We start from the raw sequence: 27,699 nt of genomic DNA on the forward strand, positions 1-27,699 counted from the left end.
AGGTTTTTTTGCATGACTGATGCATGCTTATTGCGGAGAGAGCGTAGAAAATCTGCGAGATATTGTACTTGTGTTCCGTGAAATGTATGAATCATAATTTAAAATAGCTTTGCAAGTCACACTTACCAAAGCAAAGATTCAAAAGGTAACTTCTTGCTGTTCTGCTTCGATTTGCATATTATACATTTAGTAAAATGCTATTAGAGAACCTGCGTGGAGCACAATTTATGTAAGCGAAGTTAAAATTAATTACCTGACTTACTAATTGTAGTTATCTTAAAACTTGACTTGTGAAATAAAGGATTAAAAAACGCAATTTTTATTGGAGGTCTAATTCCTATTCTAGGTGAGGGAGTTCTCTAAAAAATTAAAAAAAAGCTCGCAGAAAACTTCATTAATAGCATCTATAATCATACCCAAATTCAAACCCTTTCTAACAACTATTGGATGTTACTTTTTATTAATGCTTCTGGAGCCATCATTAATAAAAATTCACCAAAGGTATTAATAATGTAAAATGTATTTTACCAAAAGATGCAAATAAGGTTTAAATGAATTAACAAGTCATGTTTCTATCTGTTCTTCAGCCAAACATATTGTCTACCTGTAGGCATTAAACGAGCGGCAAGTTCATTATGCGTTTATACATATACGCTAGTAGGAGCTTCGACAAAAAAGTATAATCGATAGTGTGCTACCACCGTTAGTGTAAAGAGGACCCGGGGACGAGTGATTTCTAATAGAAATTGGATTAGATGATGCTGGGCATTTTAAAAGAGATACCTGTTTTAAGACAGGGTCCTTAAAGGGGTTTTGAACCAAAGGTGACGAAGAACACAATGCGCGGCAGTCAGTTGACCTGCGAGTACCTATTCGCGTTCTACGAACCCGCACTGCCATAATATCCGAATAGCCGGCGAAGCAATTTCAGTGCTGTTACACTCACGAGAGCTCTTGTTACTGCTGCCTCCAGAGTTGTTACTTATGGCAGGGCTGTGGACTTACGAACTGTCTGAGGAAGAAAGTGAATGAAAAAAGAAGTGAGTGGAAAAGGGCAAACCAATAGGCAAGCGAACGAGAACTGTCTTTCCATCAACCAAAATGTTTCCATTTTTGTTGAGACGGAGGTGTTTGTTTAGTTTCCTGGCTGTGTCTGGACAAGGACAGGAGAAGGCCAAGTCGGGCACGTATTATGGAAAGAATGAAAAAGAAGGAAGCATAGAAGCGACAGGCGACAGAAGGTCAAGGTTTAGGAAAGCGCCGTTGATGTGAAGAGGTAGGGATGACAAATACGAAAACGAAAATGAAAGAAAAAACGCAAAAGGTGAACAAGCTGGAATGTCAGGAAAATAACGGGAACATGATCGAAAAGTGAGTACGCCTCAAGTCTGACAATTTAGTAAAGTACTTTAACTTATCTTTACCAACAAATATGCTTACACGTAAAGACATGCGCGCATGTCACTTGTTTTAGAGAACCTACAGTGATTGCAAAACCATATAAAACGATAAATTGATCCTTTGTTGTGAGAGAAAAGAGATGAACGGAGATTTTCATAGTGTTCCCGCATAGGAAGCGCACAGAACGTGTTTCTATGCGGGAACGCTATGAAAATGTATACTCATACGTTTTTTGATGAAAGTGGAGAAGTGATATGAAAAAAGCTATTGTAATTAATAACGGAAAACGAGCCTGTTGAATTACCGTTAGCTATGTGTTAAAGAAATACACGAGCCGCAGTTGATCGCATGGAACGCGGCTATATCTAACACGAAGCTAGGACTGGATTATTATATGGATTAGAATACTCATATATAACAGTGCGAAAAAGGGCGCGGTAAAATATAGTAAATGCCGTGTGGGCGTCCAGCCTATAAAACTAATTTACACTGATGTCAGACCTCTCAATACGATACTAAGATATATGCGTTGCCAGTATATTATAAATTCAGCATAAAATGGCTCTATGCAGTGTATAAATATCCTTCAACGGCGCGAGCAAAGGTGAGACATCTTTATAATACTGAATAGTGTTTCCCAATGTATATTATAATTGTGTTTAACGAATTTGCTCTGGTCCGAAAATGAAACGTAGTGCCTGATATGTGCAATGTTTCAAGACTGTCGACAATTCCATCTTGGAACTTTAACGTTGGCAGGTTACGACTAAAGCACTGATCGTAGATAACACCTGCAATCTGCCTTTCTTCAAACTGCGTTTCCTTTCATTTCCGAGTATTTCTATTTCTACACCGCAGCACTAACTAGTCGTCTAGACTTGTACCTACATATGTATGCATTACCAAAATATTTCTCAAATTTTCATTTGTGCTTCCGGCTGACAACGGTAGGCGCACTGACTCCATTTGGCGTGAAGCCGTACAACCGTTTTTCCACACATTAACTTCCCAGAGCAGTTTCCACTGTTTTTCGGAGTTACGATGAGGCTGTCGTTTAATAAACGGAAGCGAAAAACTAGCAGGCAGAAATGAGGACGTCAAGAAATTTGACGCGCCAGCACGTATCAGTCGGGCCCTCTTCTGCAACGTCTTTTTCCAGTCATTCAAGCACAATCCCTAATTTCAAAATTCTGCGCAAAGTGACTTACAATCAAATGTACAGCAGCAACAAAAGCAGCCAATGTAAGCACAGCTAGGGAAGATGAGGCCAGGCATGCGGGACGACTCGTACGGTTGCTATGCTCTAGAAGCAATGCAATGTCGCAGGCCAACGACACATGCCATACTAACATCTCCCCGAGCATCGGAAAGGATCGACTTCGCCAGCAAAAACGCTACGGCAATTCAAGCTCGCGGCGGAGTTGCATAGTCTTGAGCTCGTCGTTGTTCGCTCGCCGCAACGCTGACGGCGCCGTCAAGCTATGCTCTCAAAAGAAGTCCAACATATCATTTAGGCATCGTCGCCTTCGTTTAGTTGTTGTCGTCGACGCACTTGCCCAATCTGTTCTCATCACGAACACTTTTCACTGATAAGCGTAAAGCCTGTCTTTTTTTGCACCTTCACACCTAAGCTAAATGTACTTCACGTAAGCTAGGTAAGTCCTTATGGACGAGTTCGCTTTGTTTGCTATTCATCTCTGTAGCGTGGCGAGGCGTCCAGAATTTCACTAGGAGTAAACACTGCCTTAGTTTTCGGCCATGTCGTAAAACGCGTGTATCTAGCGGATTTGTCTGCCACTACCAATTTAAACCTTTAATTCTTCAATGATTGCACCTGAAAGATGACTAGGCATAAGCGAACAGCAATTGCGAAAAAGTCTTTGCACATTACCCTAGCCTGGTGCTGCGGCCCTTATTTGCTGATGTTATTCCAACGGATCGTTCTTTTTGCTTACCCAAAACCGCCAGATAAATAGTAGCGCTTCGTTTCTTGTTGGTCATCGTTTTTCTATTGGCAGTGGTGCCAGACTGTAGACCCATTCTCTTCTTCTCTCTCTTTATAAATATACATACATATATATGTATATACCACTGCTTTCACACTCTTTTTTTGTAATAACGGTAGTTAACGGCGACCTCATCCAATAGTATCTCATTTCTCAGGCAGTTAATCCCTTATGTTTCCAGACTACTTTTCCTCTCTGGGTTCTCAACATCAGCTGCCCCAGTGTGCTGCTGCCACTGCGATCATTCTTTGTAATAGATTGATGCATCGCCACAAACGGAGCGATTGACCGGGAGGGAAAGGGGCCGGTTTTGCGTATTGTCGATAAGTGTTCCTTGCCCTTTGTTCTCTTTTGCCACCCTTCTCCTACTTTTACCATGGAAAGTTACTATACGTCTGGCCTACGTAGAACATACCGTTCTTGCGACCGACTGGTCGTTCGAGTATTGTCTGTCGTCTTTTTAACTTCAGTCTTTCCATCGCATCGTTTGAGCAGTCTCATAGAAGGAAGTCATTAGAAACGCTCATTCACTGTGTTCTGCTTACTATCCTTCAGGATTCCATCGGACCCCTATTGGTGGGTCTGTGCATATTGTAGCGGCTAGAAAAATTGCTGCCTCTCGTTTTCCGATTCGCTTGTATTCGTCGTCATGTCGTTGATGGCGGGCATCACTGCAGTCATTGGACGACAGCCAGAAAGAATAAGTAAGGCGGAAAATGTCATGGAAGGTAACAAGGGATGAACGAAACATACCGAACCTTGGCATCCATGAATCCTGTCGAACCTGAAGCTTGACAAAAACAACATTCTGAACATGAGTCGGTAATTTCCCTCAACAGGTACTCATTTGAAAATAACCATGATGATAGTCATTTTTATTTTTTACTGCTTCTTATGACGTTGCAAGGCCATGTTATTTGTTATGTTTACGAAGAAGTGAAATTATCTGATCTAGACTGCGAACATCATGTATTATCACGTTATTCGAATATAGTGGTATACATGATCGTGCATGTTCTAGACCTTTATCAAGTGGTAGAAATTTTTCCTTCACGAAACCGTTTTTAAATCGTTATAAATTTATCGTAGGAGCTTGACTGAAGCTTTTTGTCTAAAAAACATTTTTTACTCATTCTTAGTTAAAAATGTAGACAGCGTGTCTTTATTGACTAACAAATACTATGACGAAAAAACGCTAACTGGCTTGAATCTTGTACCCACTGTCATTTTAGCATTCAATACTCGAAGACGAATGGCGTCACACATAGATTACCCGGACATGAATAATCCAAATGCAAAAGAGGCTCTGCTAGGGTCATCTAATTCACTGCTTTGTTCGATATTGTCACACTCATTGTTTCTACTACTATATATCAAGCCGCTGCATTTTATATTGAGGGATTCATGTTTTGAGCTTGGTCTATTGAAAGCGCTAAATCTATGGAATGTCGTGCTCTTCCCTCGCTCCATGTTTACCAAGCATCCAGCGACCTCGGTCTTGACCTTATCGTACCGTATCGTTGTTTTTGTTTCCCCTTGTCACGAAGCCTCTAAGCCATTCTTTTCAGTCTTCTCTGCAGCCACTCTGCATACCTACCCAGCCAACCGCCAGGTCCAATATTTGTCTTCCAGTTCACGCTCCTCGTCGCTCGTTCCTTTCACGCTTACTCCACTTTCTACTTCGGTCAGGAACAGACTCGAGGCTGACCTGCCCAGCAACATCAGCCTCTCTCTAAACCTCATTTAGAAGAGCAGCAGCATCTATCGTGGTTCGCCCAAATGCTTACCACAACCTCGCCTTATTCACATTCTCTGGCGCGTTTTCCTCAACATTGTCAGAACAAGGAAACCATGATTATAAATGGTGATTGTGATGATGATTTTTTGAACCTGGCATCGTTCTTTGTAGAGATTCAGATCAGGCATGCGGAAAAAAAGCAGGGCTGGGTTGCACCAGCGGTGAATTGAGGAAACATTTGAACTTAGCGCCGCGGCACCAATGCTCCAACCACTGCTGTTGCTAGTCGCGTTTGCTCGCTTACTCGTCGTTCGCTTCTGGGTCGTTTGTCCATCGCGAGGACAACGCCATCTCCACCAATAGGCTCCACCCATGCGCCTGCAGCGCTACTCAACACGGTAGTAATGCGTGGGTCGGCGTATATGTATATATATATTCATATATATATATTCAAAGTCGGGAAAAAGGAGATCCTAGAGTAGTGGGAGGAGGTAAAGACAGAATCAAGGAAAGATTTCGGCTGCAATCGCCGCGCCGTGGCCGCTGTGTACCCGAGGGGCAATGGCGACGGCTGTAGTTGGCTATCATAAGAAAGGACGACGACGAAGAGGAATGGATAGATCGATTGCTGCGCATTGGTCCTGCCAAGCTGTTCTATTCGGCTGGAAAGAGTCTAAAAACAGGGGCGTGGTTAGAAAAACGGTACCTGAGAAATGAAGAAGCACTCCCTATACTCTAGGTTTCAGCTTTTGCTGTCTTTGGCTGCTGCTGCTGCTTGGAGATATATAGGCTCACAAGGTAGTTCTTCTAAGTAGAGTCACAGTTTCACAGATGTGAGCACGTAGAGAGGCAAGCACGAATCCTATAAACTCCTTCAGCTTTTTCTCTGATAAAAATAGAAAGATATACATTAAAAAGGAAATAATAGAAAGCGAGAGTGAAGGACAATGAAGGGGGGAGAAATTTCGTGTGCGTTGAGACAATCGATGGCTAGCCATCCAATCAAACTGATTCCAAATCAGCTGCCCGCGACGGTTCTAATTGCCGCCACCCGTTTATCCATGGACAACCCTTCCAAATAAGAACTGTTTTTGGTGGCGACTGGCGGGACTCGGCCAGAATGTAGTTCACCTCATAGTGCTCGTTCTTCATTTGCTAAATAAATTCAGTGTTAAGCCTAATATAAGGACTAAATAAATCCAACGTTTTTTTTAGTTTCGACACCGCTGTTCTTAAACGCAAATTTTATGTATATAAATACAAACAAAACTTATAATATGTTACATTAAAAGTGGTCGGTTTAAATTATGTTCTTGATTAAGGAAGCAGCCGGTAGCGAACGAGCTCGGATGAATGTGCGAATGTTGAAGGTAGAGATGCTTATTTTAATGGTGAGATTTGCAGACGAAAGGTGCTGCTTTAGCGGAGAATACAGAGAGGCTTTAAAAGAATCGGGGTGCATGTTTGGACAAGCTCATTTTTTAACCCACGAGAGCTGTGGGTTCCGAGTCGATGTCGACGCAATGATCATCTAGTATTTTTAACAATTTATGTGTAACACGCTTTGAAAAGGAAAATTTCTTTGAAAGCCAGTACGAACATTGTGATTGAGAATGAATTCAAAGATTTCGTAATATTATCGATAAAGCTGTAATTCTATCAACAATATAGCACTATAATATTCGAAAATACCGCTAAAAACCAGATAAGACCAAAAGGTTTACGTTGGCAAAATACCAAAGCGTTATGATATTGATCCTTCCTCTTTTTCTGGACTTGTGCAAGTCCGTCTTCCGCTTCGTGTTCTCACCACAACTATACAGATGTATACAGAGTGGCTTGCCAATCGCTGGATGATGGCGAACATCTAAGCCGTTTTATGAACTAAACCAAAAATGTCGGCGCAATGGTACGCCCTCGGGCCAAACGGTGGATGTCTGTGCTTGTATGTTCGTGTCGCTGTATTTCATCGTAGTGCCAATGTCTCGTTGGGCATGTCAAGCAGATGAGTAACAGGCCGACTGTGAACTAGTAGATGTTGCAGCATAACGGCGGCACTAGGAGCATGTAGGAGAAAAGGAAGGGGAAGAAATTGCATCGACATCGTCCCTCTTGTCGCACGTCCTCCGGCCTGCACTTGGCTGACAGTCACAGTAGTAGCTCCGTAGGTTTTCTAACAGAGTTGGCCCGTTTGGCCTGCCTACACAGTCGTTCACACACCAGCAGACGCTGGGAATAGCGTTAGAGCTGTCGAACGGCAGATTATACGTATCACCGCTGCTATTACTATTACCTCTGCCGTAGATGGAAAAATAACATTTGTGCTCTTTCACTTCGTTGTCACTTAACGACCGTGCGAGTGCAAGTCGGGGGTCGCTGCTGTAGCCGAGGGACCACCACCGCTCGAACGGAGGCGATGACGGTCTATTAAAAGTACCTGGGGCCTGACCTTGTGCTTGTTTCCAAACTCCACATTACAAATTGCTGTAACTTTCTTTCTTCTTCGCTCTCATGACGCGCTCCCATCGTGCGCGAACGTTTGAGAAAAGGAAGCAAATAAAACTCCTCGGCCACCTGGTTGGGCAGCGCGGAAACCCTCTGTGTTGGTGTCAACAAGCGACATTTGTTGCTGGTTACCCGGCTTGAGGAACTCTGACGTCGCGCTATGGTGCCATTCGTCACCAGCAGACGCGAGTCTCTGATCATCATAGCTGTGACCATTCAGGTTCGACGGCGGCAGTGGCGACGATGTAGGGCGACGGGAGTTTCTGACAAGCTGACGTCGGCTTAGACCGACAAAGGCATCTATGGACTGAAAGAAAAGACCGAGGAAGTATAGGCATATAAGTAAAACAACAACGTTTCAGCAAGGTAAGCCCTTCAGATCTACCGATTTTGAAATATAGTGCAGCACCCAGCAGCGCCAGGACCCAGTCAGCGACTAACTAAAAATCAGATTTGTAGACCGAATGCTAAAGATCGGATAAGAAATAAAGACGGCCACGCACATACACAAAGCATATGATTTCCAATCATCTTTAGGACGCATGGGTGTATTTTTGTTGGATCTGACGTTAATTTTATATATACATATATATATATATATATATATATATATATATATATATATATCTATATGACTGAATTGCTACTTTAAGTGAATTAGGAATGCTTGAAATTGGGCAAAGTCTTTGAGCACTAAGTTCTAATCTTGGTGATACATCAATGTTGGCTGAGGGCAATGGCAGGTGAAGGTGTCATAAAAATGATAATTTTTAAAACTGCGTGGAATCGATTGAACTATACGTGGCCATATAACCCAATAATTTTTCAAACGTTGCTTCTGCCAAATCTTTGAAAACGTTCTCCTGAACGTGACGCTATTTGTTTGTTTCTACAAGTCTGCCAATTGGTCTTCGTTTGTATCATGTGTGCGATTGAAGTCAAAAACATTTTTTTGCTCTTTTAAATCAATGATACTACAAAACCTTCCCGCCCAGAGTATTTGGGTTTAGCTTAAGCTTCTTAAGTGGGACAGAACCAGCGAACTATGCTGTAACAGGAGAACAGCGGTACTGCTCTAAATAGCAATTCGTTATCGTTAGTATAGTAATAGTACGAATGCTAATGACAGCGATAACCGATCATATCGTCATTACGTTATACGAAGGCAAATGTGCAGAGAAGGGCTGCCGGTTCGCATCTGCTCGGCGGGTACTTTCGAATGATTTGACGTCAGATCCGAACTGAGGCTGACGCTTAACATGATTACACGGCAAACGAATGTCGAATTGCACCGGGGCACCAACTGGTAATAGCAGTAATAACCGCGTTGCGACAACAGCAAGGAAATTAAAAGAAGCAGCATCAAGAACATACACCCACGCATAAAATCCGACAAGGCACCCCAAACGAGTATTCTCCTTGTCGTCTGTTATCAGTTAGTTAAATACCTCCTTGTTCCTTCATTCCAAATACTATTAAACGAACATCCGACTCTGCTGCCCCTTGCCTTCGCGGACCGACTTCGCCGAGCTTCAGGTCGGCTTTTTATCCCTTACTTTACTTCAGCCTTACATCGAGCGACATGCACCCTTTCTTTCCATGAGACAGTGCCATAGTCGTAGATTCGTTACCGTCAACGCTACTTCTTAACCATTGACGCTGCACTGTCTTGGTCTGTCCTGAGCCAGTTTGAACGTGACAGACGAGTCACCATCGTTCGCCGTTAACCACCGTTGTCGCGGCCGCCTGCACAGCTACCGCTACTAACGATGCCGGTGAAGCCAGTCAGGCGGCAAATGGTCGCCAAACCGATTGTCGCGATCGTCGGATTTACCGCGTTGGCAACAGTGGTCCTTAATTCGACGGCAGCAGCCATGGCACCAACGATATCAGCGAAGGAGACATCAGAGTAATTACCAAGGCTATAGAGACGAGTTTGTTGTTGTCGATGCCGGTATCGTCGTAGTCGTCGTCGAGGTTGTTGTTGACGGCGCCGGCGGTGTTTCGGTTGCCATGAACGTTCGCGCTGTCTCTGTGTCCTTTTTCTTCTTGTTCGAAGGATGGCACGCTTAGCGATTGGCAGCCCCTGATGATGGTACGAAGGCTTGCCCCTGCAACCGCAACACCACCGTCGACGATCGAAGCGTCGAGCTGTTTCACTCGCTTCAATCAAACAGGCCACAGTAGCAGTAGCAGCAAGCGACTATCATCTCTACGTTTATCGTCCGCTTCTTCGCCTTCCCTCTATCTTTCATCCAGTCCTTTTCGTTGTTTTTTCTCCTTGCCTGCCTCGTCCACCTTCTCCTCCTAATCGTTCCTTTCGAAGAATTCGAAAGAAACGCCAGAACAACTCGATAGGAAGGGGCGGGGTCCGACTGATAAGGCCGGGAAGGGATTATTTTTCCCTGTCGACATTAACAATAGTAGCATGTGCCAGGCGGTGAGCAGAACGCGCGAGCAGCTTAGGAAATACACAGACTAAGGGTCGCCTAAAGGTGGAAACAACGCACACGAGCCGTTTCGCTTGCGAAACTGAACCAGCGGCAATGACGGCAGTCTGTGTGCTCCGTAAATAGGCACAGGACAAGAACGGATAGGGGCGAATTAGTTGGGCTAACGCCGGCAATTCTCTTATTTAGATTTGAATTTAAACAACGACGACGACAATCCTTCCGGCTTTGCCTTTGTCGTTGTTATTGAAAGTGTTACCATCGTTTTTTCTGATGTTCTCCCTATTATATGTTTTTCTGCGATTTGTCTTATTAGCGCCGGCCATAATTTTGCGAGGTTCTGCTACTTTTTTTTTCATTTCTACTTCTTATCCCGGCGTGGCTGCCCCTTTTTCTGGTGTCGGCTGGTAACCATCGTCTACGTCGGACAGCTTCCGTTCCGTTGGTTGTTGTCGTCATCGTCTGTTGTTTTGTTCGTTTTGTTCGTTATTGTGGGCCACCATAGGATCTCGGCCGTTTTTCCCGTCAGGACGAAGATGATCGTACTCGTTTGTTCGTTCACAGTTCTTTTACTTTTTTCTCGTCGCACCCTTGATCCTCATCTGTCGGTGTCCTATTCAACGACGGCCGATCTCTATCGTTTGACACTGGTCGTCTTCTTATTCTGCTCCGTCCGTGGACTTAAATAGTTGCATGACTCGCCTCTCGAAAAGCCAAGACGTCTGGCAGTTGGTTCGAATCACAATTTTTATTAGATAGTATGCATAGAAAGAATATATACATTTTCAATTAAAGGAGAATCCTAAGGAGCATTAGATCGTAATTTTAAAGGGATACATGATCAGTGGTCCATGTGCTGCGTTCATGCAGTATCATTTATATATGAATCAATGTGGGAACAAATGAGAAAGAGACGTAAATCGCCTGATTTTAATTCTAGTTAGCACAAGATTATCACGTCTAAAGTTGTGTATTTATTTTTCATAGTATTGAAAACTGCTGTAATTCACCAAATTGAGTCCGTTTGTTTCTTTATGCAGGTATCGAAAATGCCAACTTTTAGAAACTAAATAACTTTAATAACAATGGTAATATCTGCCTCGCTACATGCGTATCGTGACCCTTTTTAGTGAACTTAAATCCGCTGTAAAAGCTAGTGGCTAAAAGTGCATATTGTAACGTCGACGCGGCTCCGCAACTTGAAAGTGTCAATAGGTTCGCAAGACACAGCTTTATGTTCAAAATTGCGCATATATATATATATATATACATATATATATATATCTAAAATTATTTTGCTGCTTTGGTTTTAGGAGGTTGTCGTAGATTGGATTGTTTAAGCGCCACTGAAAACCGTACCTGATCCATTATTGAAAATTGTTATTTTGTACCACCAGTAGTCGCATTGTACCAACGTTACTATTGCCTCTTTTAATATTAGTTTGCTTTAGATTTCAAGTTGTTCTAGTCATTTGTTGGGCCTGAAAAAAAATTCCTTATATAAAACAAAAAAGCAATTACGTTGAATATCGCTGCATAATTGCCATAGCTTTAGGGGCAAGATTTTTAGCCGCGGTAGTTATCTTGTGCGGCCTTAATTCTCGAAAAAATTAGTTATCGTAATCGACAGCAGTCGATAACCTTGCGTTACAGAAAACGTCGGAAACATGAGTTCATCAGGCACTATTGTATTTAATAGACAATTTCCTTAGGGTTGACAAGTACAATGTAGAGTAACATTCCTCGTTGTTCCCTATTTTAGTCTTCTACCGCTCGCCACATTTCATAACTGTCGTAAACAAGTCCACGGTTAAAGGCCTGAAATTACTAAGTGTCAATACTCATCTGGACGTCGTGTTCATCGGTGGTAATGTTTAAGCTACGCTACTTAGTTCCAGTCTGTGATATGTCGGTGCTTATGAAAACAATCTTTTTCGTGTTTTACGTCTAGTTCGATTAGTGTTTTGGGTTTAGACGGCTGGGTATCAGCGCAAAACGGAGTACGTACATATTCGGGTCATACCGGGGGTAACTACCGGGTGTCTTCAGGCTGAGTCGGCAAGTATATTACGCATTGCATTATCATGGCGACACCTTTCGGCAAGATGAAATTGGTCGGTGCACGCTTTAACAACCGTTTAATCTGGCCGGATCTACTCGAACAAGTGTCTAGAAGGCTGGTCATGTAGAGCTTCGTGTTATTTCAAGCGGGGATAAACAGCAGTCGCCGAGCTCTTGTGATCGAAATATGCAAAGCTCTGTCTTTGTCAGTTGTTAGGTAAGGCGTTCACCGCCAGAAGTTATGCTATAAATAAGTAAAAATTAAGGTAAAAATAAAATTAGCTGTTAATTAGGATGACTTCAGGAATCATCGAACATGGACTTAGAGCCTGCGCCGTCAATGTAGGATTGTACACGCGTACCCTATGCACGAACTGCCTCCCCTTTGAAGATTAGTGCTTACAGATAGGTAACATTCCTCGTTTTTTGTTAGGGACGCGGCCGTGGTTTAAAATAACCTTCAAGCACACCAGCAGAAGCATGGCTTTACATAGGATATCTACCGTTTCCTTGCTTTTAACTCCGATTTGCGACGGTATTTGAATGTGCGTTTCAGTCTCGGTAGAATGCCAGACTAAACATAACTATAAATATGTTATAGATAAAATAAATTTGACGATAATTTGTTTCAATATATGATGCTGAGTTGGCTAAACGATCTCTTGATGGCAAAACAATGGTCCACCGAGTACAAAGGCCCCTGTCCCGAAGGCCTTGTAATTTATCATCTTATAATGTGATATAGCACATTTTTTTATTATACAAAAAAGAAAATATATATAATCCAAACAGATGACACATTTAGATTGAAGCGCAGATGGTTTTGCTATTTGGAATGATTCAAATTTTCAAGCATGTCCAGTCTTCAGTTAAAACTTCATAGGCGACAAGCTATTTGGTTTGTGATTTGATTGAGGTCCAAGAATACAGTAAAATTATAATCGAACATCTGTCTGTACTTATATATCATTACCTAAACTTACACAGAGGGCATACTTCCGACGCACAAAAACTCTAAAAATCAACATTGCATCAGCAATCAAAAGGGCAACCAACTTTAGGCGATATAAGGCTGTGACAGGGGTTAGGAGGGACATTTTTCAAAGCCTGACTGAACTCGGCACACTCACCTAATGTATATTCGGTCGACATCCTATCAACCGTTACCCTGAAGCTAACAGAAGACATATATCCGTTTTTGTTTCCGAAACGACTTTTTTTGCACCCGCTGTTCGCAACCCGTTTCTCGCTATTCCAACGATGAAATAGGGGGAGTGGTGGACAATGAACATAGAAGGATGGCTAACTGGCTGGCTAGCTAGCTAGTAGCGAGGGCAGATGAAGGACGGCGGCGGCCCTGTATGTGCGCTCCACTTCCTTTCGCCCGCCTTTTGCCCTGGCCTCTTCCTCCGATTCCCCAAACAACGCCAACAGCCTGGGAGAAAAACCAGGAGGCCGGCTACAGCAGCAGCACTTTGTTTCCGAGGGACAGTCGACCAGCCGTAGCCCCAGTCTAAGGACCCACATTGTTATTTGCTCTTTTTTTCGACGCTGTCGTTGACGGTTTCGTTGCTATCGGCGGCGCTGTTTGTTATACGTGCTTTCAGTGGGGCTTAGTTCCGGGTTTTAGGATGACGAGCCCTCGAAAGCACCAAAAACACAGGTATACATACAGGTTAGTGCCATCACAGCCATAGGAAGCTTCGTCGTGCGCGCAGTACGCAAACACGTTGGACGCTTGTTGGCGTGCCAATGAAGGCAGTGCTGATGGTAGCAGCGGTGACAGTGGTATGGCCCGTATAGAGAGTTAGAGAGAGAAGAAAAAGTAACGCGTGCACCGCAGGAAAAGCCTATGCTTAAAATAGTAGGAACCTAATAAGAATCTATCGCGGTAGGAATAAAAAAACTCTTCAACAACTGAGTCCCGAATTTCCGTTTCGTAAGTGTTTTGTACCGAGCTGTACATGTTTATGCAAAGTAATCCTGTTCTTCTTTATGTTTTACTTAATACAATCAGTGTATTAAGTATCGAAAGCACGATTACGATAATACAATACTATCTCGTTGCCATTCACAGCTCACCGCTCACATCTGCCTCCACCGTTCTCGCATAAAGCATCAATGCCAGGAATAAGGTTCATACAAACTTATCCTTGAGCAGAAGACAAAAAAACTAAATAGAATTGGTGCTTCAAAAAATAAAAACTTATTTTGAAAGACACTTCTATGGTCATAACTAAGTAGCTTACTATTTAATATGTAGTTTGACTATAACACTCTTTTTTAAGTAGCCATTTTACCGTTCTTCATAATAAAGTCTGTCTAATTCGTAACCGGTTCTGGATTGATAGATTCGCTATGGTATTGTAAACACTTCTGCAAAACTGCTCATCGATACGATGATTTTTGTCGTAATTTTCGACCATAATTCGGACGGAAATCTTGACTGGAACGACGTTTGTTACCGGAGCCATCGTTGGTATTGTTCCCAAAAACGTGTACGTCTTTAGTAGCTAGCGGGAGCTCGGAACATCTACCGAACAGAAGCCCAAATAGAGTGGTACAGGAGAAACACCCAATGAACACCAAAGAGATTTACCGCGCTCATCTTTTTCCCAAAAAGGAAGTGAAAGAAGAGTCCTTGCAGGACGCGAGAGGCAAAAACGAAAATGAGAAAGAAGGAGGAAAAAAGAAAAAGGATAATAGGATAATAAGAAAAATACAGTAACTGAGAGATAAAATAGCGGAGATAGTGCAGAAGGCGCGGTGACTAAGAGGTACAAGAGGGTGAAAGTGTAAAGGAGCAAGGGTAACCTTCAATGGGGCATAAGGTATAAAAGGGACGGGGGACCTTAACGGCGGTAGAAAAACCAGCAGCTGAGGAATGGATAGCGTCCATAAGGGGTCAAGCTGGACATGGTGTAACCACTGACGATATACGCCATATCGGTGGCGCCGCCTAACTTGGGTTAACCGCACACACTTAAGCAACGTGCTACTACTTGCCTCAACTCTGACCTTAGTCGTAGTGAAAATAGCAGTATTCCTTTGTATTATTGCTATTTCTTTCTCGCCCGCATCGTCGTATCCCGTCAGCCTACTAGCAAACTGGCAGAGCGATCTAGCTAGAAGCTGTGCCTTTTTTTCGTAAAAAAAAACCGTCGAAGAGGACTGTTTTTGTCTGCTGTATATAGGCTCTCTTGCCCCTGGTTTTGGTCCTGCACGCCGAACTCCAGTATTTGCCGTTGAATTGCTGCTGCCCTGAGGCGCTATCTAGGCAAACGATTATGGCAGCGGGAGTACTCACGACGCAACTAGTTCTGGTTCAGGTTTCTTTCCTAAGGCCTTCCTTGTTTACTTGCGCTCAACCAACTCTTGCAGCTATAACTTTTAAGAACGCGACGCGTACCCTGCAGAACGGCCGCTCGTCTGCTACTACTGATTATCACTCTCTGCCGATATATGCCTCTGGTCTGGAATTGACGGCCACAAAAAAGCAGCGAGGATTTTGCATGGTGCTTTCTCACTGAGCTCAACTCCTTCCCGGTTGAGGCCGAGGCGACGCCTCGATCTTCTAGCCGGCTCAGGCCCTGCAAGGTTTGCCAGTTGTCCAAAAAATGACTACCTCAGCGCTCTTACGACTAGACTCATCGAGAAAGACTACTTTGTGGCATTCACCCGCCTCTACACCGTCCCACGGCCTTTGAAGCCTTACGCAACATGACCTTTCCCACGTTGGACGAACTGGCGAACGGATATTCCTCAACCATACAGCCGCCCTTACGCCTCTGCCACCGCACTGTCGTCTTGCGTAACTCGTCTGGTGACTTCGTCAAGGAGAAGAGAAATGTTGCGCTGTTCTTTTGATAGAAGAAAAGTGGTGTAGAATATTAAAGGCGCTCGTCGCGAGTATCTCATTCCTTTCTAGTTGATGCTAGTTTGCTTCTCAAAACCAGGCGATATCTTCAGCGTTGTACAGAGAATTTTATGGTAGTTGCGTCTTTCGTTGTTAGGGAGTGCAATGTTTACTCAGCTATCCCTTCATACAAATACCCGTGTACCATCGCAGTGCAATAATATGCATTGTTCATCTTAAACGCCCTTTGAAAACTGCAGAACTCATTTTCTACAGGTTTGGTATGCACATTTTTTCTAAAAAATAATTTTTATCTCCAATATGTACATTGCTAAAAATTCAAATAAGTGACATCAAACTATAGATATGTATGAATTAGCCAGCCAGCAGTGGTAACAATATAACACGCTCTCTGTACTATCGTAGAGATTTTTCGAAGCTTTCGTTAGAGGGCGCGTCAACACAAAGGGTTTGATGTTTGTCGTCGAGAGTTTGTGGAAGTAAGGCAGAAGACAAGAATACGTTGCTGCTAGTTATAGGTACATGATTCGAACTGGGAAGTCTCCTAGCGACTACGAACTCAGCGAGTGAGTAATACTGTTGTACCGTCTAATCTAAGTGTGTCGGCGAAAGCGTCCCGTTGTCTCTTTGTGGGCTCTATAGTTTCACCTTACGCCTGAGGGGACGAAAATTGATTGTTTGAAAAATGCCAGCTCATTCGTCTAGCCGGGGCGGTGATGATCGGCAGCAGGAGCATTGACCTTCACGGCGGGCGTCGCAATTCTCGCGAGACAGTCCACTTATTAGACTAGAGAATTTTCTTTCTTGTAGTGTTTTGGTTCCGCCTTAGTGCCAGCTTGCACCACGAGTAACGATCTGTTCTCCAGCATCGGCTTTCGAGCATTGTCCCCAAACTTGTATTGTCTGTCCTGCGACCTGCTTCTCACAACTGTTTCGCCGACCAAAACATACGCCCCGTTAGTTAAAAACCAGTGCTAGCGCGTGGTCTCTTGGAACTAAGCTAGCGGACACTGCACGTACCACGCAGTGGAACCGTAAATGCAAACCACGAATCGCAGGAATCAGCGTACCGTTATTAGTTCCTTCTACCTGACGCTAGTAATGATAATATTACTGGTATACGCACGAGCCGCATGATCGTTTCAGCGGAACGGCAACTAGAAGAAATTCCGAGTAAATTAACACGTGTAAAAACGTTAGAGTCGTAGCTGCTGAATGTCAAGCATATAATTTTTATTCCGTAATTACCAACGCTGCCGTGGTACATGCATACGCGGAACTGAAAGTAAGGAAGAATAGGTTATGCGCAATGTGGAACACTATCTCTGAAAAGCTCAAAGCAAGCATTACCACTGGAGAGCATTTACATACGGGAACGAGTGTTTCATACTAAAATGGAAGACAAGTATTAAAAACACCTCAAGTACAGATCGTATGTACATATATAATTAATATATTATCACATATTAATCATCACGGATGCTATTTAATAAAGCAAGTAAAACGATACGTGCTCGTTCTTCTATTCTTCCTATCTATCTATCTATATTAAAATACAAATGAATGGGGTTCCGTATCACGGAACGGGACTACTAAGAAGTTTCAGTGTTCGGATATCATTATAATAAGTGTCCTGAACCATCCCAGAAGAGCATATACATAGAGCATTTGAAACCACTTTACCGACAATTAAAATTCAGTTAACAGCCGTATCGTAAATACAAACGTACTATACAGCAGTAAGAATATTCGACGGTTGCTATGGAGGCAAATCCCAGGACACGTCAGAGGCGAGTATCTAGACAGCCTGCTTTGAAGCAAACTTTTAGACAAGGTGGAAATCGTATAGTGAGTGAGTTGGGCACATCCAGCGACCTAACATCACTCAACAAATTTGATTTAGAAAAATTATTGTCTAATTGGAGAATGTTCTATGTCACAGAAGATCAAGCTTCGACTATCGAACCCCAGAAATAATAAGTGAAGAAGAAATTGACTATCACACCTGACAATGGATCGTAGAGCATCTATCGTTTGTCATGATTTTAGAGTGCTGCGTTTGAAAAGCTCAGCTGTTCTCTGACGATAATCACGTTACATTTAATTTAACGAGAAAAATGACACGGTTTTCCGATTTACTTCTACGATTTATGCCGTTACAGAAGTTGAAGCTAAACACGGGTATAAGTTGAGCTCTTCAAATATAGCTCATTAGAGGGGACGGTTAGGAGGTTCCAAATAGTCAGACATCAACTGATAATAACGTGGCAAGTGTGACTCTATATAGTCACTGGAACTACTGACACACACTGCATGGTTTTTACGCACCGAAAACTATTCCGACAGAAATGATGACAGAATGAAGATGAAGCACGATTTGAATCGATCGCTAGTGATGATTTCTTACCTTACACACTCGCCACGGGAATTGATTTCTCTCAAATAATCAAACCGTTCGTATAGCGCTAAATAATAGAAAACTATAATACGTAAACAGAAGGACGGGGCGTTTGCATTAGATGCTTAATGATTCTTTCTCGTTACACGTAATCAAAGTACTGAACTGCAAAACACAGCATCGTATGTTCAATGCGTCCTTTAGCTACAACGAAATCTTTGTGCGCCCATTGTGGGTACTACATCAGCTTTAACGTTATTGGACAATAAGAGTTGTCGTATCGCTGTTCGTCTCCAGAATATCATCTGAAACGGCCTGCTCTATGTGTGATGAGCAGGACCAGCTATACCCCGTCAGGTTCCCCTTGCCTAGATAATACGCACAATATGCATGCAGTTTCTTCAGAAAAAAAGCGACAAGAAATGACCGATAGCAAGAATCATAGGTCGAGGGCGTCCGCTCCATCGATTAGATCTAAGGTTTGCAAAACGCAATTTCGCAATCCTGGATAGAAAAATACATTCAACTAATTGCGAATAAACGCGACGTCCAAATGATTTAATACTGCCGTCTTCAGTACCGTACGTTTTACTATGCCTGCCGAACGAAGGCTAAACGAGGAAGTCTAGGTTTCTAGCAGCCATAAAAGTTTATAGTGGCCACAGTTAGACAGACTTCGGTTATGAATGACTATTTTCATTATAGTACTTAAAGCATGTTTCGCTAAATTGAACTCAGTCGTCTTTATCTTATTTGGATCAGTGCTATTCTACTTAACAGCAGTTACCATCATTTTAAATAAAGAAGTGATCTATAATAAATAAAGCATTGTCTGCAGATAATATGACAAAAGATTAAAACAGTTGCTTTTTTTGTTACTGCCGCCGGCATTTGAGGCTGTTCTTTCGACGATCTAGTTAATACCAATGCAGCATGGTGAACGACAATATGGCATTTTTTTCAAAAATTAGTTTTGACTCTAAATCTGATAATACCTGTGTGACTCATACTTGCCCCTCGCTTAAGACATACAATTTGACTTTGCATTGAGTTCAAAGCGAGATGGACATAGAATCGGGTGTGGGCCAAGGACTGTAGGGTACAGGGGAACAAAACGAATTGGTAAGGCGGGAAATAATTTGTTTAGTAAATAGTACGTTCACGCTTTTCTTCTACGTTTGCTTGTTTCTAAACGCCTTTGTGGTGTACGTGTCTCTCACGTCTATTCTATTTTTACCTCTCTGGGCAAAGGAATCGCTTTTGGCCCATCACATAAACTTGAAGGGTTTATAACCTAAGTCCAAAAACCACTGAAGTTGTTCTTCGACACGTCTGAACCCAAGTAAACCATCGATTCCGCTGTCTTATCGGAATAATATCACGACAAATTCTTCTAATTCATTTTGTCATGGTAAACGAATGATAGGATGCGAGCAAAATACTACCATAAACAAACAATAAGTATTCGGACTCTATCGAATAAATGAAGAGCATACACTTTTTATATAATGGTCCACTATGAATGCAGATTTTGATTGGCTTTGGTAAGTAGGCATGGCCACAAAAAGGCTTCTCTGAAAATATCGCGTCTGGAAAAATGCAATCATATGTTTATATAATAATACAATATAATATATATAATAATATAATAATACAAAACGTTGTGTTTTTTATTCTGAAGACTTGAATTGTCAGAAAGCGCTAACGAGTTAGCAAGGTATATATCCATATATAGATTCAGCATAGAGCTTGCAATTTGTATCGCGAACGCGTTTTGTGCTTGATAAGCTGAAAAGGCCGAATTTTCCTCTCCACATTTTGGAATAGACCTAGCCTGTGAGAGTCGCCTTATTGCGTCTTTCAACAGTGAAGATGTTTGTCAGTAAATACGTCCACCCAGCAGATTCGCTTATAAAATATAATACACCCCATAGACTGCTCTTCGCTTATAAGATGGATTGCTGTCATGATATCCTGGCGAGTAGGCTTCGTCTAGCAAGCAAACTTTTTTACTAACAAACTTATGTCTGAAAAAAACTTACTTTCAAGGTTAAATCTGCAAACAACTACTCTGAATTAATAATGATAGTTTATAGTGGACGTGTCTGACAAGCGGCAGGTCGAGAATATGTTTTATTTAGTCATTGTAGTCATATGTGGTACAAGCCCTTACCATGGACTGCGTAATGTACAATGACAAGTGATGACAGTAGCCATTTGGAAGAATCTATAACATGCATCAAAACAGCACCTGCCCATAACCTTAAAAACTTGAAGCCCCTCCCTCTCTCTCCTTCTTTTTCTCTCTCTGTCCGTATATATATATATATAGGGGCTCCCGTGATGTAGTATGCAGAGATGCCGATAGACATGCACTCAGCGCAAAAGGTATCATCTTTAAGTGGACATTACGCTGCACTGTCAGAAGAGCAGGAAAGTAGGACCACAGAGCATAAAACTAGAATAATTAAAGAGGCAGAGAAAAGGCTAACCAATGGTTTATTCAGGCGAAGCAAAAATAAAAACAGGGTACAGAACTACAGCCTAATAGGGCACAGGAAGGAGTTATCGGGGGGCTACAGGGGACAAATTGGGCTAATTCCCAATAAAATATGACCCCGACATGGCGTTGTTGCTGACGCACCGTTTCCGGAAAAGGCCAGATTTTTATCATCGTATTGTCCGGCGGCTCAGGTTCTATCAGCGAGACTATTCAGGAGAGAATTTCCTATTAAACATAGCCAGGTTCCGCGACGGCGAAACGGTAGTGAGTGGCTCGCACTTAAACCCAGAGAAGGACCTTTGTTTGCATCCTGGGTGGCTCCCACAATAACAGCGATCTTAGAACCAGTGATGACTGTGTGCGTGGTACAATGTTTCATACCAGTTGTTCTAGATAAAACTGCTTATTTAGCCTGTCGGGTGTTGTCTCGTTTCCATTATGATTTACTCTTTTGCCTATCTTTGTCCGTAGAAGTTACCATAATCTAACGGAGTCACATGCGAGTAAGACAAAGCGAAAAAAAATTAAAACAGAGAGAAAAATCACAACTGACTTTAGAGGCTTGATGTTTCAGTAACAGGCAGGCATCAGTCAGAAGCAATGGTAGTGAAAACAAATTTATCGATTCGTATGTAGTCTCTAATACTGTTAAAAACAATGGCGCGTGCAGAGAGCAGACAGACGGAAGATGTTAGCTGCTGTAGATCAGAGCCGACGCGACGAACTTTGAAGCAGCAACTACCTAGGTAAAATACTTGGAACTTTGGTGGAGCCGTGGTGCCGGAAGGAGTCGAATGAAATGCCGATGCGATGTTCGTAATTCCTAACATCGTCATGTCGTTGCTTACATGTATTTAAAGACATTCTTTCCTCTAACGGATCCAGAGGTGCAGCCCGCTTGCATTCCAGTTCTTGACAGTCCAGTCAGCGTGTATTACTACATGGTCTTCAGGGAAAAGAGGATGAAAGCCAAAAAATAGTGGCTTGTCGAAACTCGTTCCTTACAGGACGGACTTCCAGCAGTTGAGCTAAGAAAGTTGTAAGACCAACCCAGTAAAGCTTCCCTGTGCACAGCTACCTACGCGCCGCCCTGTTGGCTGTGGAGCGCATCAACGATGACCTTCTTAAGCCACCGATCGCTGTTTGGTACAGCTGCAGCGGCAGTAAACAGTAGTCGCTGGCCCAGAAGCAGGGTAGGAGGTCCCTAGTAAAAGAAAAAACAGTTTTGTGTTAGCAACGGGCTAAGGGAAAGAAGCCGACCTGCCGACTAGGGTCCGCCGGCCTGTCCGTCCATCGGCCGCTTGTTCACCACTGTTACAATTGCAACGCCCGTCGTAGATGAGAGACAAGAAAATGGGCAAAAAAAGCAGCCGCTTTTCGTTGTTTCATTCTCCGTTGCTTTCTGTTCGTTCACAGTTTTCGTTGGATCACTACTTCTCTCGCCCGTCGAGTGGCGGCAACAAGAGCCAACAGCAAACGAAGCTGCTGATGTGTCTATGGGCTGTTGATCGAAGGTGCCAAGAGGGCCACGTTTGTTTTCGGCCTTCGAGTTGCCCGTGGACCCGACCGAACGTCCAATGGTTTGCCAGCCAACTCGGCGACATTCTTCGTATCGGCAAACCAACGAATTGCTCATGTTTTCCGGCTACCAAAACACTCCGTTCCATTCCCTTTCATGCCATACCTTTGCTTTGTAGCCATGTTTAGCTGGAAACGCTTCACGGAGTGCATGGGAAGAAGTCTATTGCTGAACGTATGGCTCAGACGCCTCCTGGCAGCTGCGGTACCATCAGCCCCTCTGGATTTTCCTAAAGCAAAGCAGCAACCAGCTGCAGGCCAAATGATTTTGTCCCCTAGCGATACCTTATTGGGTTTGTTATTTCGATCGAGCGGCGGACATCTTCGCGCATATTGTGTAAGCTATCAGCGTTTTACTAAGCTGCTCGCTGAAAGTTAGATCAGGTCCACTCGTCTTAATGAGCAGCAACTACAGATAAAATGGTTGTCCGATATAGATATATAGTACCCTTAGCAAAGCTAACCCCTTTACAGCAGTGACCGAAGAGGAAACTGTACTGTGAAAACACTAAATTCAACCTGAAAAGTTTTGCAGAAGCAGCCAAACGGATAAAATGCAGTCTTTAAGTAAAGGGTTACCTAAGGAAGATACGGTGTGAGTCCCTGCGCATATATCCCTTTTCCTGAACACCAGGAATGATGTGATATTGCTAGATAAGGGAAGACCTTTAGAGTGTAGTCGTGGTGATCAAAGCGTAATTGAGCCCGCAATGGACCGTCCAGAAACGACTTGAATTAATCTTACAGCTAAGTGAAATTCCAAACCAAACTGAGCGTAGTGAAAAAAAAAAAAAAAAAAACGCGATGGAACGTAAAATGGTTGCCCAGCTTCTATGTTTGAAACAGCATAGCTAGCTGGTTCATCGTAGCTTTGCTTTTCTTATTTTTTTGAGATTTTGCTATTTTTCTTTTTTGTTTGATTCGTTTGGACCATTGTGAAACTTATTTCTTACCAACCATGTTAGCACCGCTCTTCGCATTTCGTATGGCTCCAGACTTGCTTTCATTCATTGTAAACTACATGATTCTTAGCCTGGAACAGGGTTGCGTGGCGGGGCAATAATCAGGAGCAAGACGAGGGTGAGTGAGTTTATCCCTTATACCTCCGCCTACAAGTTAGCCCAGTAAAGAAAGGCAACCCCAGTTAGCTGTCGCAAACGGTTGTCCATTTGTGTCCCAAACGAGCTTCTCCTTCCTATCATCGCTTTGGCCGAGGATTTAAGGGAGAGAGCAAGGGAGAGGCCTTATGATGCACTAATAGAAAAACAGGCGAAATCACTTGACTTTGCCAAAACTTCGAGTGTGGTAATAATAGAAAACGCGCAAGACCGTCAGCAACTCCTAAACGTCCCCTACCAAGCGAAGTCGACGAGTTAATAATTCCCTTATTCCATCACATACCTTTTACAGATCAAGTTCGTGCCATTTAAACTCGTAGGCAGTTTTATAGACCAATGGCTGTCTACAGTCCCAACTTAGTTATCGCGAAATTTCAGAGTCGGGCGCCAGCTACAAGCTTCAATCGAAATCTTATGGGCAGAAGGCACTTTTTAGTCAATACTAGGAGTGCAGTTCGAAGGATTTCTGCAGCTCTTGTATTACTATGATCTATCATCGTAGTCGATTCTTACAGGCACTAGCTGTATCCTTTAGAACAGCATGATAGACTACATACATGTGAGCATGCACTATATGTACAATACATACGTACGTATATGTTTATAAGGCAAGAAACCTTTCGAGGTAGTTCCCAGTGCATTCTCTATTTTTTTTGATCCATCGAGAGGCTAAACGATGAACGAAGTATTGTTTCAAGGGCGGACAAAAGACGCAACATTCTCATACCAGTAATAATTGAGGTCAGTCGCAGGGGTAGAAGATCCTCCTGTAGAGAGACCATTAAAAGGGAAATTCAAGTATCTTTCCCCTAAGGCCGACATCGAGGAATACGATAACGCGAACGCAATCACGCTTCGTGCTTTCTAAACCCAAATATGCACTGAAAGACTCTTCCTGTCCTTGTCGTATGACAACATCATGTTGCAGCATGGATCAATCGGTGCTGCTGTTGTGCCATATCTCCCTCAAGATGTTTCCTATTCATAAGCTCAGGAATCGGCAATATGAAGCGTCACAATGGTATCAATAACAGCGGCGGTATCGACCAACGTGGGCATTCCTGCAATCTAATTTTTGATAGTCTCTAAATCGACGGCCTCAACTTAGAAAAAGTTGAGGCCGTCGATTTAGTCTTCCTCTATTTTCCTTGAGTTATTTCGATAGCCCTTTTTCTGTGATGGCCGTATTCAGTCCTGTAGCGGGTTCTTCTGGCAGATGGCCCTGCTGTCCACAATTTCGTGACCTTCGTCCAACCTGTCGCGTGTTATCAACTATTTTTCAATTTAACTCGCTTCTTTTATGCGATGTCATCGTGTGTTACGTTAAACGAAAACGAAAGCAGTCGTTGACGTAGGCTGGCCAGTAGCGAAATTATGCTATTAGAAGCTAAAACAGATACCAGTAAAATGCGAAAGGGAAATCTTCGTGATGGAAGCTTCAGGGTGAATGTCATTTATCTTTGCACATATTTAAACAGTTCGAAAGGAATGCATGGGAAACGTAGCCGTAGGTTATAATGCTACTGCTACGTAACGAAACAATAAATCTGTAACTATGTATCCAATAATGCACTGAAGACTATCAGATTTGCAGTACTAGTACGCGCCGTAGGCATATTCAGAATGACAAATTTACGCCGAATAGCTCGACTCTACTAGCAGTACAAATACAAAACATCCCATTGTATAATATTTGGCGCCTCTAGTGTCTTGACGTCAACTTACTTTCCCACACAGAATTATTCAGGCTATGCGCCTAAGGCGATCTTCGTACAGGCAATTTGTCTGACGTCAAAACTTATAAATGACATCATAAATTCTCTTTCTGTGTCGAGTCTGTTTTATTCAATCACTGCATAAATAAGTACACGATACCGTTTTCCTAAACGTATTTCATGAGCTCGAACAATTTAAGCTATCCCGGCAAATATGTCCGTCCAGATTTGGCCGACTGAACTAAGTGATTAATATTTTTCTGCTAACAAATACCTTCTTTGGCTGTAAACACCCAATTGCGGCCTCACACATCTATGTACATTAACGTTCACGAGCAGCACCAAGACGATGCCTGCAGACTGATACACGCACTGGCAACCGCTGCTGTTTCTGAGATTGGTTATCCTCGCTGACGCACGCGGCTACCTGCCATATCTCTTCTGTCGACGGAAAGGACAGTGGACGCTTCCGTAGACTGGGATGCCTTAGACGGTATCACACTGCGTAGATGGACAGTGTTTTGCCCGAAAATGCGCAAAAAACTTATTTTCTTAATAAATAAATGAACGATCAAGAATGTGTTTTGAAAGAGCCTCTCAAATTAGACTTTTCACTGTGATATAAATAGAAGCCGTTTCTTCATGTAGCAATATCGGAAATTAGTTGCTATATATAGTTATAACATTCTACGATTGATTCTTGATGTGCTAAACCATAATTCCTGCACGCAATTCTCAATTCAAGTAAATACTACATACATCGCTTATATCATCCAGTTAGATGAACTACATATAGTATAATCTGTGCCACTGTAGATTACTGACACATATAATAAATAGGTCAGACCCCAAATCCATCTGCGCGTTTCATTTCTGACTGCTTCCTTGTCCGATTACACACCCGTTTGTTCTGCAGGTGTCGGTGTTGTTGTGGCCGCGTAGCGTGATGCGGCTTCCGGTGGCTCGGGGCAAGCTGCTCTCCGTGCAGCTGTGCCGCCCATACCAACTACAGCAGCTGCATCTACACCTGCCACCGATCTGCCGTTTGCTACTTCTGCTGTTTGTATTCATAACGACAACTGTTAGCCGGGCTGCTGCCTCATTTAGCTGCCATCAAAGCTGCCACTGTATTTGGCGGAATGGAAAAATGTCTGCCACCTGTACGGAACTAGGTCTTGCAGCCCTACCGACAGAGTTAGATGAAGGTAAGCGAATGGGAGTGCAGTGGTAAAGCGTTAGCCAATTGAGGACTTTCAGATCCAAAACCGGCCATAGATATACTTGCTTTCGTACTGGAAAAAGTGAGCCGTCTGAACCAATGCTTAACTAAGATACAATCAGACGAAAAACTCGAAACATATAGGTGAATCGAGACGTAAAAGCTGGCCAAGGTTGTTATCAGGTAACGTCCCGCAAACACCTTCTTCGTTGCTGTCTGTCTTCATACTATACTGCTATTGTATTCGTAATTATAATCAACGTGATCTGCTATTTTATTTTCGCAACAGTTTAGCGGTAATAATACTTTTACCTTGACTTGATAAAATGCATCAAAAATTTTCCTCCTTGCGCTTACTTTTTCTGTTTGTTATTTGTTGACGCTTGACTTCTTCATTTTTGCTGCAGGCGTTCAGGTGCTAAACATGTCATGGAACAATCTGAAGGCGCTGCAGAACAACCAGGTCGCGAACGCGGGCCTCGTCAACCTACAAAAGCTCTATCTTAGCCAGAACCAGCTGCGCGAGCTGCAGGAGCACGCATTCTATAAAATGAATAACCTTGTTGAGCTAGACCTTAGCAACAATAAACTCGGTGCAGTGCCAACAAATGCCTTTAAACACCTTGTCAGCCTCCGACACCTTTTACTAAAAGGTACTACTTATGACTATTCCGGCACTAGATGACGCCATACCGTTATATCTTAAACTAACCTAACAAGCCGAATTCGTTTCGAGACATGACCTACGGCCTACCGCTGTTGTGTATGCTAGACCTTGTCATCGTAATAAATACTTTTTATAATTCATTTTTCCCTTTAAAAACATTCCTAGGCAACCCAATTACGGTATTAGCAGACGCATCGTTTGCTCACTTACGGAGCCTTAGCGTCCTCGAATTGAGTTCATGCAAGATTGAGACGGTCGCCCGGGACGCCTTTGCGCAGCTGGGAAGCCTACAGGTGCTTAAACTTGACGACAACCTCATCAGCTTTATATCCGCCCACACGATGGCACCGCTTTCTAAGTTGCATGGCATCTCCCTTGACGGCAACGCCTGGAACTGCGATTGTCGACTACGACCCTTCCGGGACTGGTAAGGTCGACACTTAAAAATGCAGCAGAGCAAAAG

At 43.0% G+C, this 27,699-nt stretch overlaps 2 protein-coding genes across 3 annotated transcripts in view; one reads left to right on the plus strand and one right to left on the minus strand.

Moving 5' to 3' along the window:
• Window positions 1-27,699, plus strand: part of LOC111249103 (uncharacterized) — a 269,871-nt gene that overhangs the window by 216,821 nt on the left and 25,351 nt on the right. The window contains exons 3-5 of the mRNA XM_022802606.2: window positions 26,267-26,555; window positions 26,977-27,222; window positions 27,402-27,663. Of these exons, the coding sequence (XP_022658341.1) occupies window positions 26,297-26,555; window positions 26,977-27,222; window positions 27,402-27,663 (767 nt within the window). The 5' untranslated portion in view covers window positions 26,267-26,296. The remainder of the gene's footprint in view (window positions 1-26,266; window positions 26,556-26,976; window positions 27,223-27,401; window positions 27,664-27,699) is intronic.
• The window catches only part of LOC111249512 (uncharacterized), a 202,180-nt gene that overhangs the window by 39,131 nt on the left and 135,350 nt on the right, over window positions 1-27,699 (minus strand). Inside the window, exon 4 of one of the 2 annotated variants that reach the window (XM_086977600.1) lies at window positions 6,883-7,957. The exons of the other annotated variant lie outside the window; for it this stretch is intronic. Coding sequence (XP_086833726.1) covers window positions 7,655-7,957 — 303 coding nt within the window. The 3' untranslated portion in view covers window positions 6,883-7,654. The remainder of the gene's footprint in view (window positions 1-6,882; window positions 7,958-27,699) is intronic. 2 annotated transcript variants of the gene reach the window in all.

This window comes from Varroa destructor, unplaced genomic scaffold (genome assembly GCF_002443255.2).
Source record: "Varroa destructor unplaced genomic scaffold, Vdes_3.0 BEIS01000001.1, whole genome shotgun sequence".
NCBI classification, from domain to species: Eukaryota; Metazoa; Arthropoda; class Arachnida; order Mesostigmata; family Varroidae; genus Varroa; species Varroa destructor.